Consider the following 16,653-nt stretch of genomic DNA (forward strand, 5'->3'; position numbering starts at 1 on the left):
CCTTAGATTTCCATGGTCGTGCTGAACTTACATCAAGGTAATTCCAATTAACCACCATCCTAAATCAAGCTTATTACAACAGAGAGCTTTGTATATCTGTAAAGAATCTGGGTGTTCTTGCAAATAATGTATTTTTATTAGCAAACTGAAAATTCTGCTGCGCAACTCACTTTTGGCGGAGTGGGTGGGTGGGTATTCACTGTTATGTGGCAGCCTCTTGATGATGTGTAAATTTATTTTGCTGATGGTTTCAACTCTGAGTACTTGTGTTTACTTTTCAGAAGTCGCGGTGATTTAAAGTTCAAGCAGACTTTTTCACCACTTCCTGCAGGCAGCCTTGTCTAGATCTGTTAAATACAGCTTCATTTAGCACCGGTGAAATGGTCTAAAAACCTGATGTGTTAGCTCTTGCTGCTGGGCTTGGAGAGGAAGGAGGTTATCTAAGAAAAGAAGAAGCTTGAAGTAAGCCCTTAAAGTAGGCTCCTGCTGCTCTTGTAGCCGTCTAAAGGTAACACGGCAATTTCCTTTGGTATTTAGTGGCTAGTAACTACCATGGTGCTTGAATCTTCGTTAAGAGTGTATTTAAATTGTATTTGGTAGTACCATTAGCTTATGGGGGGGGAAAGTAATTTTGTATTTTAAAATCTGATCTATAGAATCCCTTAGTTAGCTGGCATCACTTTTAGTAAAGTGATCAGGGTGTCTTTTGCTTGTGTGGAAGAAAACTACTTCATATCGTGAAGTAGAAGGTTGGTTTTCTACCCACATGTAATAAAACAAAAAAGACTAATAACTAGTGGAATATCTAATAACTAAGAGAAATACTACCTCATATCGCCCCTTACTTACTGTGTATTAGAGACCATACATTTAAAACATGGAACAGAACATTGCCTTTGCAGTTATCAGTAATTACCAATTACTAGAGAAACGCTGAAAATACTCTTTAAGAACTTGCTAATGTGGTAGAGTGTTAGAACAAGAATAAACTCATAAAGCAACTAGATTTTATCCAATAAGATACGTAACATTTATCCTTTGATGTGAGGAAAGGGCATGTAGAACACATTATTAAAACTGCATTTGGTACAGTGCGGAAGGACGGTACCAGCGCTGGCAGAGCAGTGTGCCGTGCCTGCGCCATCGTTTGCTGGAGCTACAAAACCTGCGGTGAGGAGCCATCAGAGGAGCTCATACAGAGGTGCGTGCCGTTTTGTGTCTTAATTACAGTGTGGTGAGGTGGCTGCATTTAATTGCACTTTTTTCTGGCTTAGCTGTGTGCCTGTGCCCTGCCGTGTGCGTGTTGTGTGCACGTATGGACGTGCACACCTTGGGGTTTGCAGTAAGGTTGGGTAGGAGATGGCCAGGATCGCCACTGAGAAAAAAATAAATAAAAGTGATGGTAAGCGGTGGGATGAAGCTAATGGAGATTTCCAGGAGAAATATGACATTAGCTTCATTTGCAGTTAGTCCTCGTGCTGATGGAGGTGCCGTGGCGTGTCCCGGCAGTGGAGCTAACGGTGGTGGAAGCGCCCTGGCCCACTGCGGGGGCAGCAGGGTGGTGGGGCTGGGGGCTCTGCAGCAGCTGGGGGCTCCAGCCGGGGGCGGCAGGTGCAGACAGAAATAACAGGCGAAAGGGCCTGCGGTTGCCCCCCTTCCCTACCGCCCCCGGGCCCTGCCAAGGGCTTTCTTCCGCCCCGCACCGCTGTAATTAAAGCCTTTATGACAATTACAGGGACAAACTGGGGCGGTTTAGGGGACTAGAGGCTGGAGGGACCACAACGGGTCACTGAACTAAAGCGGTGCCGGGGTGGTCCCGGGCTGCGGTGTCCCCCATGCGTGCTGCGGCAGCCTTGGTGCAGTGCCCCGCGCATACTCCGCGCAGGCGGGTACCGCTTTGTCGCGCGGGTACAACCCACCCAGCGCCTGCTGCCGCTCGCCACCGGCACTGGGGCCTTCCCCGTGGGGGGACCCCGGTGCCACAGCGGGTCGTTCCCCCCCCCCCCGCCCCGTCTCTCCCTCTCCACCCGCGGGAGCGGCGCCTTTAAGAGGAAGCGCAGCTGTTTGTTGTTCCCCCCGCGCGCTCCACGCCGGCAGCGCCAGGGCCGCTCCCATTGGCTGCCGCCTCCCAGCTGCTGCCTGCGCGAGGCCGGCCGCGGGGAGGGCGGGGGGCCGCTGCGTGCGCCTGTGTGTGTGTGCGCGCCCGGGGAGGGAGGGGGCGGGGGCGGGAGCGCTCCGCTGTCCTCGCCTTCTGACTGGTCTTAAAAAAATGGGCTGCGGCTGGTCGCAGCCAACTGGCGGGGTGTTGCTATGTGCCAGCGGGCGGCGATTGGCCCGCGGCGGTGCCGCTCAGGGCCAGCAGGCTCGCGGACCGGCTATAAGGGGAGGGAGCCGGCGGGAGGGGGAGGGCGCTGCGGGGCTGCCTGGTGCGCGTCAGCCGCCGCGCTCCGTCTGCGCTTGGGGACGCGCTCGAGGCGGCCGCGCCGCGGCGAGTGAGTGCGGCGGGGGGCGAGGGCCGGGCGGCGGGGCGGCCCGGGGCGGGGGGCCGGGGCCGGGCTGCCGCTCGGAGCTGCGCCACAGCCGTGGCCCCGTCACGTTTCCCCCCCCCCCCCCCCCCCCCGCCACGGCCGCGGTAGAACGGCGGGGGCGGGGGTGCTCCCTCGGGCGGGCGGCCCCGCGGTGCGGCGGGCTCTCCTCAGGGGAGCCGTGCTGCCTGGCGGGGGGGCCGGGGGCCGGCAGCCGCGAGTCGGGCTCGGCGAGCGGCGGCCTTTGTCTGCGGGGCCGGGCGAGGGGCTGGAGGCGGGGAGGGCAACAGGTCCGAGTCCGGGAGGGTGCCCCGGGCGCGGGGGTTCGCCGGGCGCGTCCAGCGGGGGAGAGCAACAGGCGGGACCCGCGGGAGCGGGGCAGGGGCCGGCCGTGCCCGGCGACCGCCGGAGGAGGGGCGGGGGACGGTCCTTCCCCACCGGCCGGCTCCTGCAGCCGGTAAATCCCTCACGCGAGCCGGGAAGCGCGGCGAGGGCCGTGCCTGGCACGGAGCTGTGAGGCTTGCGGCCCTAGGGGAGGGCAGCATTCCCGGGTGCTGCGGGCACCTCCTGACCCGCAGCCCGCACGGCCGGGGGGCAGCGCCCCGCCCCGTGTGCTGGCACCGAGGCCCGGCGGACCGGGCCTTTCCCACCGGCAGGCCGGGCTCGCTGCTGCAGGAGTGACACGGTGCCTGGTGTGGCAGAGCTGCAGGGCACTTGGGTCCGCCTGGAGAGAGCATCTAGCGCTGAGGGCAGGCGGCTGCTGCGTGTGCTGCATTGAAACCGGTGCCCCGCAGGGAGCAGGGTTGGCTCTGTGGGTCTGTATTGTTACTCGGGCCTCTGGTTAAGTGTGTAGCAGCTTCCTCTTAGGCGGAGCGCTGTGCCAAGGTTCCAGGGCAGAGAGCGAAATGTCAAGGGTCCCTTGTCTTATGCTTCTCCACAGAAACTCACAGGTTTGATCCAGAAAAGCCAGAGAAGATTGAGATGACAGAAGTAGCCACGGAGCGAGCTATGGGTCTGTAGCTTCAGGTTTTAATGCTGGTTTTTGAAGCCGGAGGAATTTGGAATGTGCCAGTTGAAAATGTGCTTTCGGTGGTGTAGGAAAAGAAGTTGAATCCTCGCCCCCTTCTCCCAAAATGTGGTGGAGTGAATCTGTCCCCACTTTTTTGTAGCCTCTGTCTTAAAATACAGAAAGAGGAAGGCCTGTCAAACTTGTGTTCTTAGCTTGCAGACGGCAGTTAAGCCAGGGGTGGGACGGTACACCTGCCTTCCTGACATTACCTTCCTCAGGGTCTACTACGTGCTCCAGATAAGGATATTCTGCTAATGTGTTTACAGTTACTTAAAGCTTGTGCTGGGTAGCACAGAGAGGCCTTTGCTGAGTTAGGCAGTTGTAAACAAGCAGATACTAAGAGCGCTGCTTATAATCCATGAGAGGATTCTGCCTGGAGAGGAGGTATTTTGTGACTTCGTTCTTGCAGAGCACTCCCATTGACTTTTGTTTAAGATCTCATCATGTTGGGATCCCTACCTCTCATTTCTTGTAAACATTGTTTGCTGTGTAACGGGCACTGCTTGAATAGAGAACTAAGATGTTCTCCTTTTCTCACTGTATTCCTAATTTTCATTTTATGCTGACAGACCATTTAAAAGTGAGCCTTGTGCTTGGAAGCTAGAGTTGGAAATGCTTTAGGGAGGTCAGAGAGATTGCTTTCGTATGATGATGGTGTCAAGTGCTGCTTTTTTTTTTTTTAGCTTTTTTGCAGGTGTCTCTTTCGTGGTGCCAGCATCAGGATAACTGGTAAAACTGTATTGGTCATTGAGCTCTCTTTTGTCCTCTGGATCCACAGATTTTGAATAAGTGATTTCCTTTCTTTGCTGTTTGGTGTGGGTGGTTGAGTCGGGGCTGTGTTGAGGAAGACAGCATCACTACCTGTAAATCCACATTCCCTCAAAGGATCCTTGACTCATGGGTTGAATACCTGTTGCTGAGAGAGAATTTAATTAAGGAACTGGTCACTCTGGTGTAGGTCCTGGCTAGCAGTTTAGAAAGTGGGAGCTCCTTGATCTAGTGTGGTACTACACAAGCATTGCAAGGATTGCAGAGGAGTAAAAACCATTTATTTATTGTTCTTGCATCATGGCCTTGCCTTTGACCATGTGTGTGGAAGCCTCTTGAAATGCCAGTAAAGCTTTCATTGGGCTTTGTTCATTAACTGGCAAACCTTTGTTTGCCTGAACTTAAGCAGAGCCTTCTTTAGAGGTCAGCTGTGAAGTGCTAGAGCAGTGGGCTTCAGGAGGGATCACAAAGTGGAGTCTGGAATGGAGAAACTGAGAGTTCGGTTCTCTTAGCTGCTCTGAAGCTGATCAGTTATGTTTGAGGCAGAATGATGCGGCAGAGTGTATGTATTGCTTTGAATCCATAACAAAATACACTGCTTCCTTTTTTTTCCCCTCCTTGGCAGAGACCTGTAAGTTGGTCCTTCAGGATGTTCCGTCTTTTCGGTGCTTGTTAAATTGGAGATCTTGTCTTCTGGATCTCATTGCAGTAACTAAAGGCTAAGGATAGGTTTCCTTTTCCTTCCAGAAGCCAAGGCAAGTCCATAGAAGAGAATGGACTGTTCTGACTCAAGGATTTTCCAGTCCTTTAGAATGTATTTTTAGCTGGTAAATCAGCTTGTCTGTTGATGGTGTGATGCCGATTGAGGATCTGGATCTCTCTTTTTCTGCAAAACAAAGACACTTTATAGTGTGTCTTCTTTGGGGGGAAGTAAATACAGTTTTCCAGGTGGGCTGCTGCTCAGGAGTGCTGAGTCCTGGGCCTCAGGTATGCTCCCTGTTGCCTGCATTGGTCCCTGCTCTTCATCCTCCGTGAAGCTTGGCAGTCGGTTCTCTCTGAGTCTGTTCTCTTCCATGTCTTATTTGCCTTTTTGTTCCTCGTTTGTCAGGGCAGGTAGTTCTCTTGCAGTACATAAGCTGATTGTTCTTGTGTTCTGGCTTTGTAACTCTGCTCTGTAGCCACGTCCGCTTGGCCTGTCTGAGAGTGTTTTCAGCCGCTGATGTGGGATGTGTTGGACATCGGGAGCAGCTTCGTCTCCGGAAGCGTCACTAGACTGGCCAAGCCACTTAAGGCTGCAGGAAATAACATAATTAATGAGACTTAGTTCTCCCACATCTTGTACCTGACAATCTCAAGTCACTTGACAATGCTAATTAAAGCTAATCACACTCCTCTGTTTTTAGTAAATAGCTATTATCCCTGCTTCACTCTTGCTTTAACAAATGATAGTGCCAGGCAATGTGAGTCATTGGAAGTTAAGGGAGCGCAACCCGTAAGAGCTGCTTTCCGGTCTCTTTGCGCAGGCTTACACATCCAGTTAGGAATAGTTTCTTTCACACCTCTTCCAGTGTTGGTGTAGCGTGTTAAAAGGTGTGATGTTTTGCTGACTCACAAAAATAAGTAGCTATTTGCGTTTGGTTTTTTTTTTACTGCCATTGTGACTTGTATAGAGCTAAACTCCCGAGGTCAGGCAAAGGCTATTAAAAGTTTCAAAAGCTGAGGATGTTTTGAATTTGCCCTTCAGAGAACTTTTTGATCCACAGAGAGGGAAGGCAGAGCGGTGTCAAAAGCTGCGGTCTCACTTCTCCTGTTTCATATTGGCAGTGGCTTCACTATGAGGACAAAAATGTAGCATGGTATGACCCAGGCATTGCACAGCTCTGCCACAGAACTCTGGAAGATTGAAGTTTCACTGATGAAATATTGCTAAAGGATGGCTCAAGCAACATGTTATTAAAAACAGATTGTCCAGCATCACAAAAAAAGATGGAGTTACTAATTAACTGTGTATGGGGGAAATCTTAACGAGAATCCCAGGTACTCCCAGTGCAAGCACGTGTCAGTAGGCACAGAACTGTAAGAGATGAGTCAGTTCACATACCTTGGCAGTAACATGCAGGGTAGCGAGGATATCCAGGAGGAACTAGTGACAGGAACTGGCAAGGTAACAGCTGACTTGACCATCTTAAAGTAGATTTAGCTATAAAGTATCTGTCATGTGAAGATTCAAGCTATAAATTTTCACCTGACTTTGTGCCTTTGAGGTGTGGGTTGCTGAGTGAAAGCTAGAGGGATGCTGACTGAACTGCCACGGAAGGTACGTACCTCGTTAATATGGTAGCTGTTGCATAAAAAGTGTTACTGGCAGAGATGGGTCAGAATTCCGCATCTTATCCGTAGCTTTACTCAGAAGAGAGACAGATGTACCAGAGTAGAAAATGAAGTCGCTGTCTCTCCTGTGACAGCTGTGCTTCTGGGCAGTGCGAGGCTAGTTAAAAGATGCTCCTGGGAAGAGCCCTCTGAGCAGATGGGTTGCGTGCGCAGATGAAAACTTACAGGATTTGACAAGGGGAGCTTGCATGTAGCAAGTCATGACAGGCAGCTGTGGCAAATCCTTCTTTCAACTACAAATGACTTCAGAGGATATTGGAAGGATACTTGGTGATAGATAAATGTTCTCACAGTGTTCCCTGTCAGTACCCAGCCTTTATCAGGGAAACAGATGATCCATCTAGCAGACCAGATTAATTGAATCCTCGTCATACCTACATTTGCTAAGAAGGAAGATAATAGAGGAATGTAAGGAGCACACCAAAACAAATGTAATGACATGAGATGATTTGGATAGCTGAACTGTTCTACAATTAAAAAAAATGAGGAAGAGAAGTTGAGAAGGTAGAGTGTTTCCATTTTGTCAGTAAAATTGGCCATTTGGATGGGAAGAACTTTTCCTTGATGTCTTTAGTTCAGGTTGGTACTGGAATAGCAAGGTGAGGGTCGGCTTTCATGTTGTAGAACACTGTATATGTGTAATACTGGCAAAGGATGATGTCCTTGATCTGTGGTCACATTGAATGTGTAGCTTGCTTGAGCAGAAGGATGGGTGTGAATTGAAGAGCTTCATCTTACAGTTCGTTTGAGCCATTGCTGTGGTCTCAGTCGAGTGCATCATACCTGCTTGGCCACTTCAAAGGAAGGAGCGTTACCCCGTTGTGGGGGATGCTGGCATGAGTTTCTGCAAAATGTTAAGGGAGGAAATGGAGTAATTTGTGTTTTAAATTAGTTCAGCCTTGCTGTTTTTGTTTATTTGTGGCACAAGTGGGACTTGCCGGTAGGAACAAAAGTAAGCGCTGGCTTGTTTCACGTGTGTCTTGGCCAGCCACGATGCTTTTCTGCATGAATGTTTCCTCCTGCATTTGGTGATGCGCATCGGCCTCTGTTGTAACTGGTTATTGAATTCAGCTGTGGTGGGGTGTACCTGCAAAGCAAAGGTGGACAGCTTGCAGCTATAACACTTGCCATGCTGCTTGTTATCAGCTGTGCAGGCTCTTCTGCATTGCAAAGATATTGCTGCCAGGCAACTCGTCAGAGAGTGGGAAGAGAATTCAGCCAGAGGTGTCAGTCATTCCTCGGTAGAGGCTGAATCTTGCAGTCCACGTTCATGTGGTTTCAGAGACAGGCCCAGAAAAGGTAACAAATTTTGAAGGCAGCCCTGTGAAACGATATCTGTCCTGGCTGTCCTGTGCCTTTTGAGATGAAATTGTGAAGGGAAGAATTTGATTAAAATTTCCAGGATGATTTCCCTTTGCCACTCGCCAGTGGTGTCTGTGGCATGTCTGAGTGGATTGTTTTGAACAGCGTGCTTTGTTCTGAATTGTGGGTAGAGATGAGTTAGCAGTTCTGACGCTGAACGGGCTGAGTCCAGCTTTAGATCTGTAAATAAAGTCAGAAAGTTCCCGTGGTCATCTGGTCTCTGTAATCTGCTGCCAGGAAAGAAGCATCTCTGCACTGTCTTCATTCACCAGGTTATTTTAACCTGTTCCTTCGCTCCCCAGTCAGGTGTGCGCTGCAGTTCAGTACAAGAAAGCTTTTGCTTTGAACGCAGGGGTCCTCTGGCCTTGCTTCTCACCACACGGTTGCACTTGAGAACCTGGAAATGCACTGGCGTGGATGTTATTTAAAAAAAAAAAAAAAGCGAAACTTTAAAATGTAAAAATCTCTAAATTAAAATTTTAAATCTCCAAATTGATAGAAGGCAAATCAACTATGTGAAGAAAAATCTGAAACAATAATTACTTTGGTTTTAATAAGTTATGGATTAATAGTGTGTACAGTGACAAAGCTAGAGAGACTTCAAAACAATTCCAAACCAAAATGAGTTTTGAAGATTTGCTGTTTGTTCCTTTTAAGGTTCAACTCATTTTTATGTACCTTCCATGTTGTCTTCATAGAAAGCCTCTCCATCAGAGAGACTAAGTTTGTTGTAGGGGTGCCGAGTGTATTTTCAACATGAAGAGTTGTGATAGACCATGGACTGACATACTGCTGGTTTTTAAAAAAAGAAAACAACCCCCCCCAAAAACCCAACCTTTAAAATGTGATTAATATAATGTGCAGTGACAGTTTTGACAGGTTTAGTATTGATAGCTGTTCAGCAGTATAATAACGCCGATGTTTTTCCTGACAGGCTGGCTATGCTATGTGGAGCATGGCAGGTGCAGCGTGGTTGGCGTCCTGCCTGTCCTGGATTCACTATGGCCAGATCGTCTTTAATTGCTTCCCACTGGATCTCTTTTGGATGCCCTCTAGTGGTTTCCTGGCAATTGTCTGCAGTACTGTTTGCCAGCTGTATTGCCTCTTTGCATCCATCCATCCATCCAGGTCCTTTTTCCCAGAGTGATGAAGTGCTGCCTAGCAGTGAAGGGTGCTGCCTCCAGTGTGCAGAAGAGAGAACTAGGGCCCGCAGAAGTGAAGTGGCTTGCTAGGAGGTATTCAGGGGAATAAAGAGGGTTATTTCTGGTTGGAGGCAGTCTTAAGTGAGAAACCTGCTCCTACTAGTATTGCAGCTGTGTCCGTGTATCTGATAAAAGTAAATGCACAGGATTCCTGCCGGCCGTCTTCCACCATCTCTCCTGTTATTTTCCCATCTCCAAGGACTTTGCAGGGTTTGGAGAATGAGCTGCAGGAGCGAAGGCGTTAGAGAAGGACACTTAGAGTTCATGTATCAGTAATGACTTTTGTTGATCATGCTAGTACTGCTGAGCATGTCATCATGTGTGCATGTGTGCAGTGTCATCAAGGATTTGAAATTGGTGCATTTCAGAAACTTGATACTGAAGGAGTAAAGGTACATTGTGTTACGCCCATGTGCTATTTAAACTTCTTTCTTGGCTTTTCCTTGTGTTCAGTGTTTAAATTCAGAATGGTCATCCTTTCTTTCAGGGCCTTTCACAGTGTACATCCTACCCTCCTACCTTCAGATGATCTGGCTTCGTCTTTTCCAAAGCTGTTGCAGTCCCGTGTGGTAGCGAGGATCTCCAGGACTGCCCCATCGAGGATCTTTTGTTGCGGTACTCCATCATCAGAGCATGAAAGCTCTTTTGCTGTGCCAGGTGTCTGTGAGGGTCCAGCACCTCACATTCGGACACTAACTTCTATTCCATAGGGAAGCAAAACTGGGCATTAAACCCAGACTCCAATTTCAGCGTATCATCTCGGAGACTAGCCTTCTTCTTTCAAACCGCAATGCATTAAGTGACATTAAGGCAGTTCCCATGTCAAGAAAACCCTTGTAAGTAAGCGTGCTTACCTCAAGCATTTTCTTATAATCATGCTAAGACTCTGGAGCAACGCAGGCTGCTGCAGTTTGTGACCTTGTAGAAGCTGAAAACTCTCCAAACCTGATTCCTCTTGTGCTTTCATTGCACTCAACATAAGTACATCTCTAGCTCTTTCTATATTAATGAGAAGAGATGCTGAAGAAGAAAGGTTGAGTTTCAAAATAGATGGCCTTTTTTCAGAGCTACTACAGGCAGCTTTCTATAGCATTTGCTATGTTCTAGTAAGTATTCAGTGGACTAAAGTTTATCTTAAAAATCAAATAATCCATAAAACAAACCTACAAACCCAACAAACCTGTTGTTTGTCCTGCCAGAATGAAACTTGGCAGGATTAAGCAGGGCAGTCCCAACATACACCGTGCATGCAAGCAGTACATTCAGCTGATTCTCTCACCAGTAACCACAGTAAATGATGTTGATAAGCTTTTTCCCTATAATTCTTCCCTTTTGACTAAACCAATTTTCTGAATTCTTGTGAACTAATTAATATGCACAGATTTCTGTTCCATAGACTTGAGTGTGTCCATCCCAGAGATAAACTTCTCTTGAAGAATAAAATGAAAATACAGGATTATGTTGCTGCTGACAGATATTAATCTCTCTAACAATATTGGGCACAATGATAAACTAATCAAACCTTTTTTCATAATTTTTTTTATTAAAGTGAATGGAATGACTCCACTAATGCCCGCTGTCAGCAAGGTTAATGAACATGAACTCATCTTTCTGAAAAACCAGAGGCACAGCCTGAAATCGTCCCCACACCTTTGTTCTACAGTAGAAGGAATGCACTGTTAGCTGTTAAATGTATTATAGTTCAAATTTATCTGTTACTAGGAAAAAGAAAAAATACAGGTGGGTGGTTTTTGCATTGCTGAGAGCCACGGATACTGTTTAATACATTTCAAGATGATATTCAAGACAACCATGGGTCCTTACAAGCTACTAGCTGTGCTCATGGATGTAAGAATGCATTTCCTATTGGTTTTCCTTCCTCAGCCTTGCTATGATGAGGACAGAGCTCTTGGTAGATGGTGCACACAAGCCATAGTTGGGCTGACAGCTGTACAAGGGTAGTGCCTTTATAAGGTATGGCTACTGTATATGAACTTAACTGAAGTTTTTTTTTCAAGGCAGTTTCTTACCTAGGGCTCCCACCAAGATCTTGGCTCACAAATCTTTACTCTCTCCCCTGCCTTAAGCAAAGAGATCAATTTGGTTTGCCGTCTCACCACAGTACTGAGAACAGGAATTGCAATTCATCTTAATCTAGGCTCTACTATCTTCTTACTTGAATATTTTTTTTTGTCCACTTCTAAAAGGGCAAATGTTTTTGCTGATGTTAAATGTGTTACGAGGTTGAATAAAAGAAAGCTCATGAAATGCTTTTGCAGAAAGCTGCATGCAGCAGATAATTTTTTGTGCGTGCCTGTGTTCATTTCTCAGTTAGATAAATGCAGTTGTAGTATTTCCTAGTTTACTCGTTCTAAAGCGTTGATGCTTGGGAGGCCTGGACAAGAGGGGTCAGCAAACAACGAATTATATTATTCTGGTCAGGTATCATTTACGTTTCCATTTGGCTTTGAGGATGCCTGTAGACTGCTTTCTTCAGCTGTTGTGTTGCAGTGCTGGGCAGCCGATCAGAAAAGATGTGTTTGGCAGGACAGTGTGGGAGGGAAGTAGTAAAACTGGTGGTTGGTATATTTACCTATCCGTGCTGAAGAAAAGGAGAGGGCATTGCGCAGTTTCCTTAAAAATCAATGAAATCTAAGATTTAGACACAGCCTGTTTTCTCGTTCAGAAATCAGGTAAAGTGATTGCCAGTCCTTCCTTGCACTTCCCTCCAGATGGTCTGTCCTGTGTAATCTGTTTCTTTCAGACAGGGCTTGGTAGTTTGCCTTGGAATCCAATTGCATTTGGCCCCAGAAAGAGCACACTTAGTCTCCTGCTTCCGTGCACTTGGAGGACAAGGCACATGGCTCACAAATTCCAGGTTCTGAGATGTGTTAAGGCTGGCATGTAGCATATCAGCTGTTGAAGCAGGGGTTTGGAATTTGGGGATGGTTCTGTTGTCTTGTGACTGTAAAGGTGGCACTTGGTTAGTTCAGGAAGGCTGGGATGTGTTGCTTTTACTTAGATCAGCAGAAAATAAGGAAGGATTTGTGTTGTTTTGCATGTTGTTTCTGCCCTGTTGCAAGTTTAGGGTTCAGTCCTCAAAGTGTTCCTTACCCTGGAGCAGAAAACAATGCTGTCTAATACAAAACTTCACTCAGTTTTGACAAAATCCTGGTGCAAGTGGAGTACTTGGGCAGGATGCTGGTGAAGACTGCCTGACTTCTCCAATTAGAAGTAGAATTTGTAGAAGACAAATCTTGCTGAAATCCAGAGATGCAGCTGTGTACCAAATAGCGCCCAGGCAGTCTGCTTAGCTACAGGTTGGCCAGATAAATTCCCAGCAAGATCCCTTTGGACTGAAAAAGAGGAGATTTAGTTCCTACTAAGCTGAGAAGCGAGCCTTTCTGTGTCAGGATGGGTCTTCCAAAGCTCTCACTGTAGCTTTAATTGGAAAAGGTTAATCTGATTAGTGTTTGCAAAGAGCTTTGAGGATGAAGAGTGCTATGTAAGTGCTGACTGTTATGATTGTGATAGATATGCTTTATCAGCAGTTTGCCGGATGAGTAAGACTTCCCCCCCCCCCCCCCCCCCCCCCCCTATTTGACTGTAAGGGAGAGCTTCTGCCCTGGAGAACAGAAGAAAAGTACTTCAGAAAAAGAAAAAAATGGGTATCCTGTTGTCTTACTGGAATTTGCCTCCTGTTGAGCACTGTGGATGGTCATAATGTAATGAAGCTTTGACTGCACCAACTGGTGCGTGTGTGAGCCTATGACAGCCCTCCAGTCTTGTGCTTGTAGGAACTGTTTACTAGGAAGATTGCAGATAGCATGCCTGACTTCCGGGATTGTCCAGCCGGCAGTGGGTTCAGTGGGTAATGCTTTCAGAAACACTAAAGCAACGTGGGTACCTTGAATCTTCTTTTTCAACAATTGCTTAGGAGCAGAAGTGATGAAGACAGAGGTTTCCCTAAGTGGGAAACTTTAGTTCACTTCAGTACCCAAGCGATGAGTTTTTTTTGCAGATCTCGCTCTCTGACGATGATCATGCGGGAGGCTTTCCAGCAACCAGCAGTAACAGGTTCACAGTCTGATTTTTGTTGTTGTTTTCAAGAATGACTTGGATGGTTTTGTCACGGTGAGCTACTTGTGACCAATGCTAACACTGGGCAGAAGACATCATCTAAACGGGATGCGTATGAGTTCTGCAGGATTGCTTCCTACAGCAATTTTCCTGGGCCCTGCCTTCAGTTCCCCGCCTGACTTCTGGATTTCCATCCTGCTGTTTCAACTCTTTCCCCTTTAGTAAACCAGAGAGGTGTATTTGCTTGTAACAGCTCCAGTCCAGCCGTTCTCTGCAGCATACCTTGAGCCAGGTGCATGGCTGGTGCTTTTTCTGGGAAGGTGTATCCTACTGAGCAGCAGCAGAGCCAGGTTAGCACACAAAGTCCAGGGAGCTATTTTAGCAGCGTAGCAGCGTCATGACCTGGACTGGTTTTATTCTGACCTGGAAGATCATCAGCTGTGCTTCAGACGAGTTACTCATACTGGCTTAGAGACCAGCTCTTAAGCTTTTGTACTTTTCTGTTTTGTCCACTTCAGAAGGAGGTCAGGTGTGGGGGTTTTATTTCTTGGTTTTCCTATTTGGGGGTGGGGAGTGTTGGTGGTGTTCCAGTAGTTGAGACACAAAGTACAAACTTAGAAACTGAACAGAATCACATGTTTTATGGAAAGGAAAATCCTCGTGGGAGGAGCAGCCAGAGTTCATGATTAATTTCTAGAGCATGCATGCACGCCATGTATCAGGGAGGGAGGGGAGCTGTTTCCTTTATCCTTTATGCTTCATCCATCCTCAGAAGAAACATCAGTAGCTGGTAAGGCTTATGATGGGGGATCTGAAAAAGTGATTTCTCCCCAAAAGAGAGCCAGACCTGAGCTGCCTTGCAGGTTCTGTGGGATGATGTCAGATTGTAAAAAGGTGTTTCCATCCTGAATTGCATTTTTAACTGTCTCTTGCTATCAAGAATAGTCTTCAGAGGCTGCCCCTTGCTTAAACTGCTGTCGGATGTTACAAGTTAGAAAAAAAATAAAATACTAGAGTGCAGTTTATAGAGTAGCCTCCACCTTCAGAGCTTGCAGGGAGTTATAAAGGAGTGTAATGAAGTAATCCTCCATTTCCCATGTGGGAACTAGGGCAGAATGGAGAGAAGAACTGGTTTGGTGACTAGTTTGGTTTTGTACTTTCCTGGTGGCTGAGGAAACCCATGTCCAGCTCCCGACTTTCCTGCGGGCTTCCGGAGTGTGAGTCACAGGGGACAGGCAGGGCTGGCGCTGGGCCCCGACGTTCTCTCTGGCTCTCAGAGCCCAGCTTCTCTGAGGGGTGGTGCGGAGTTGGACCTTGACGTGTGCAGCTCCCCAGCGGTATTTGGGAGACTAGGCTTGATGAAAATTATCTCCTTAGCACCTCTGTAGTCATTTCCAAATCCATTAAGTGCTGGAAGAATGAATAGAGATTGCGAGCGTTGGAGTAATAGGAAGATGGTAGATAACAAAAGCAGGAAGATGCGAGGGCAGTCAGCATGTCGGTGGCTGAGCTGTGAATAAAAGACTGTTCTTGGTCTAATCCGCAGGCATCACACCTGCCTCCTGGCTGCTCTGACTCTTCCCTGCTCTCTTGATTGAACCCTAGATCCTCCTGTGGGCTAAGAGACCATTGTCACCTTTGTGAGCTGAGCGTCCTGTCTTTTCTTTTATGAACTTAGGTTTGCGTGAAGTCCCCCGCTGCCTCTGCCCAGCTCTCTTCCTCTGAAGCAGTCACCAGCGTGTGGAGCCTGCCCCACACCCATCCCCTGCCAAACCACGGCCTTTACCTGCGTCTTCCGGTGTTTCCCGTGCGACCCGTCCTGTGGGAGTGCCTCCTGGGCCACCCCAGAGTTCACACAGCGCTCAGTGGCTCCAATGGTGAAGATGACAAGGTCCAAGACTTTCCAGGCATATCTGCCTTCGTGCCACAGGACCTACAGCTGCATTCACTGCAGGGCTCACCTTGCCAACCACGATGAGCTCATTTCCAAGGTACGTGCATGACCTCACCTGCGGGTGATGCTCCTCCCCGGGGAGCGGAAGGGTGCGTTGGCTCACGCTGCACGTCAGTTGCTGCAGAAGTTCCTGGCCTTAACTGGTACCCACGGTTTTTGCTTGGAAAACGGGCTCTCAGCCTAAAGGATCTATTCGTGAGCTACCGTTTTTGGTTTTAAGTGATCTTGAAATTAGCTGTAGGGGACAGATTTCCAAACAAGGGCCTCTGGAGTGCTTAGAGGTGGTCTGTCTCTTCACATGATACCGCCTCCTCCCTCTCCAGCTGTAAAAACTACACTAACTGATGGTCAGGACTGTGTAAATTACCTTCCCAGTACTTCTTGTTCATGTACATGCTTGTCAGCGTAGCCCAAGGGTTGCTGCACGATCATGATCTGGATGATGTTGCCTCTGTTAAACTCTGAGCTGCCCTAAGCAACTATGCTAAAGCCCCTGCTTAAGGGAAGCTTCTCTGATGCTTCTGCAGAAATGTGAGATGGCTTTCTGAAGGCTCCTGAGTTGTTGCTGAAACCCTCATATTGTTGCCAGTGTACTAGCAAGACACTCTGCAGTGAAAAAGCAAAGGGTGAATTGTAGGATGTGCTCTGAGCTGGGAAGGGTGGAAAGATTCCGTCCTGTCTGTGATCACAAGGGGAAGGGGTCTTCAGGATAAGCTAAATTAAAAGCTTTCAGAGCCAGTAAGTCAGGGGCCTTGGTTGCAGAGGGAGCAGGCCAGCAAGAGGGATCTCTTTCTGAAGTGCAGAAGCTAAACTTTCTCAGAGCATCTGTTGGAGCCTGCAGTGCCTGGCTCTGGTCAGGCATCAAGTTTCCAGGTTTTGGCTGCCTTGGCGATCAACTGTTTCCATAAAGTTTATTCAGCTTATAAAATCTGTGTTCAGAAAAAACAGACGCACCATGAGATTTATTAGGTGAGGTGAGAGGAAATTGCACTGTGAGCTCTGTGTGTGTGTGCACAGCTTAAACCGGTTCAGTATCTTGGAGCAGCCTTGAGAAGAAAGGCCACAATCACAAGGGACGGACGTGCCTTGCCCGTTAGAAAGTGTGTAGTGTTTCGCTTTTTCTTGTTTGCACAGGAAAGATTAGAACTTGTCACCTTGCACCAAGGGCATCTGTCCTTACAGGGCTGACATCTTGGCAGCTGTGGAGGTCCTTGTGGATTCTCCCGTGTTGGGTGCTTCATCTTCTACTGTAGGCTGGCTCCTTCCTTTTTCTCTTGGTTGTTGCATGGGCCAGGTTGATGT

The 16,653-nt window shown here is 47.9% G+C and overlaps 1 protein-coding gene across 10 annotated transcripts in view; it reads left to right on the top strand.

Moving 5' to 3' along the window:
• Positions 1–360: 360 nt before the first annotated feature.
• The window catches only part of YPEL2 (yippee like 2), a 41,630-nt gene continuing 25,337 nt past the window's right edge, over positions 361–16,653 (top strand). For 5 of the 10 annotated variants that reach the window (XR_008745692.1, XR_008745691.1, XR_008745693.1 and 2 more), the window contains exons 1-3: positions 2,400–2,492; positions 3,466–3,537; positions 15,076–15,388. Coding sequence is in view for 6 of the 10 variants with exons in the window: in XM_055795279.1 (XP_055651254.1) it covers positions 15,272–15,388 (117 nt within the window). In the remaining 4 variants the exon portion in view is untranslated. Of the gene's footprint in view, positions 509–1,092; positions 1,202–2,384; positions 2,493–3,465; positions 3,538–9,652; positions 9,710–9,804; positions 10,154–15,075; positions 15,389–16,653 lie in introns of those variants that run through there. The other 5 variants (XM_055795281.1, XM_055795283.1, XM_055795282.1 and 2 more) reach the window with 5 other exon arrangements.

Source organism: Falco peregrinus, chromosome 2, assembly GCF_023634155.1.
Source record: "Falco peregrinus isolate bFalPer1 chromosome 2, bFalPer1.pri, whole genome shotgun sequence".
Lineage (NCBI taxonomy): Eukaryota > Metazoa > Chordata > Aves > Falconiformes > Falconidae > Falco > Falco peregrinus.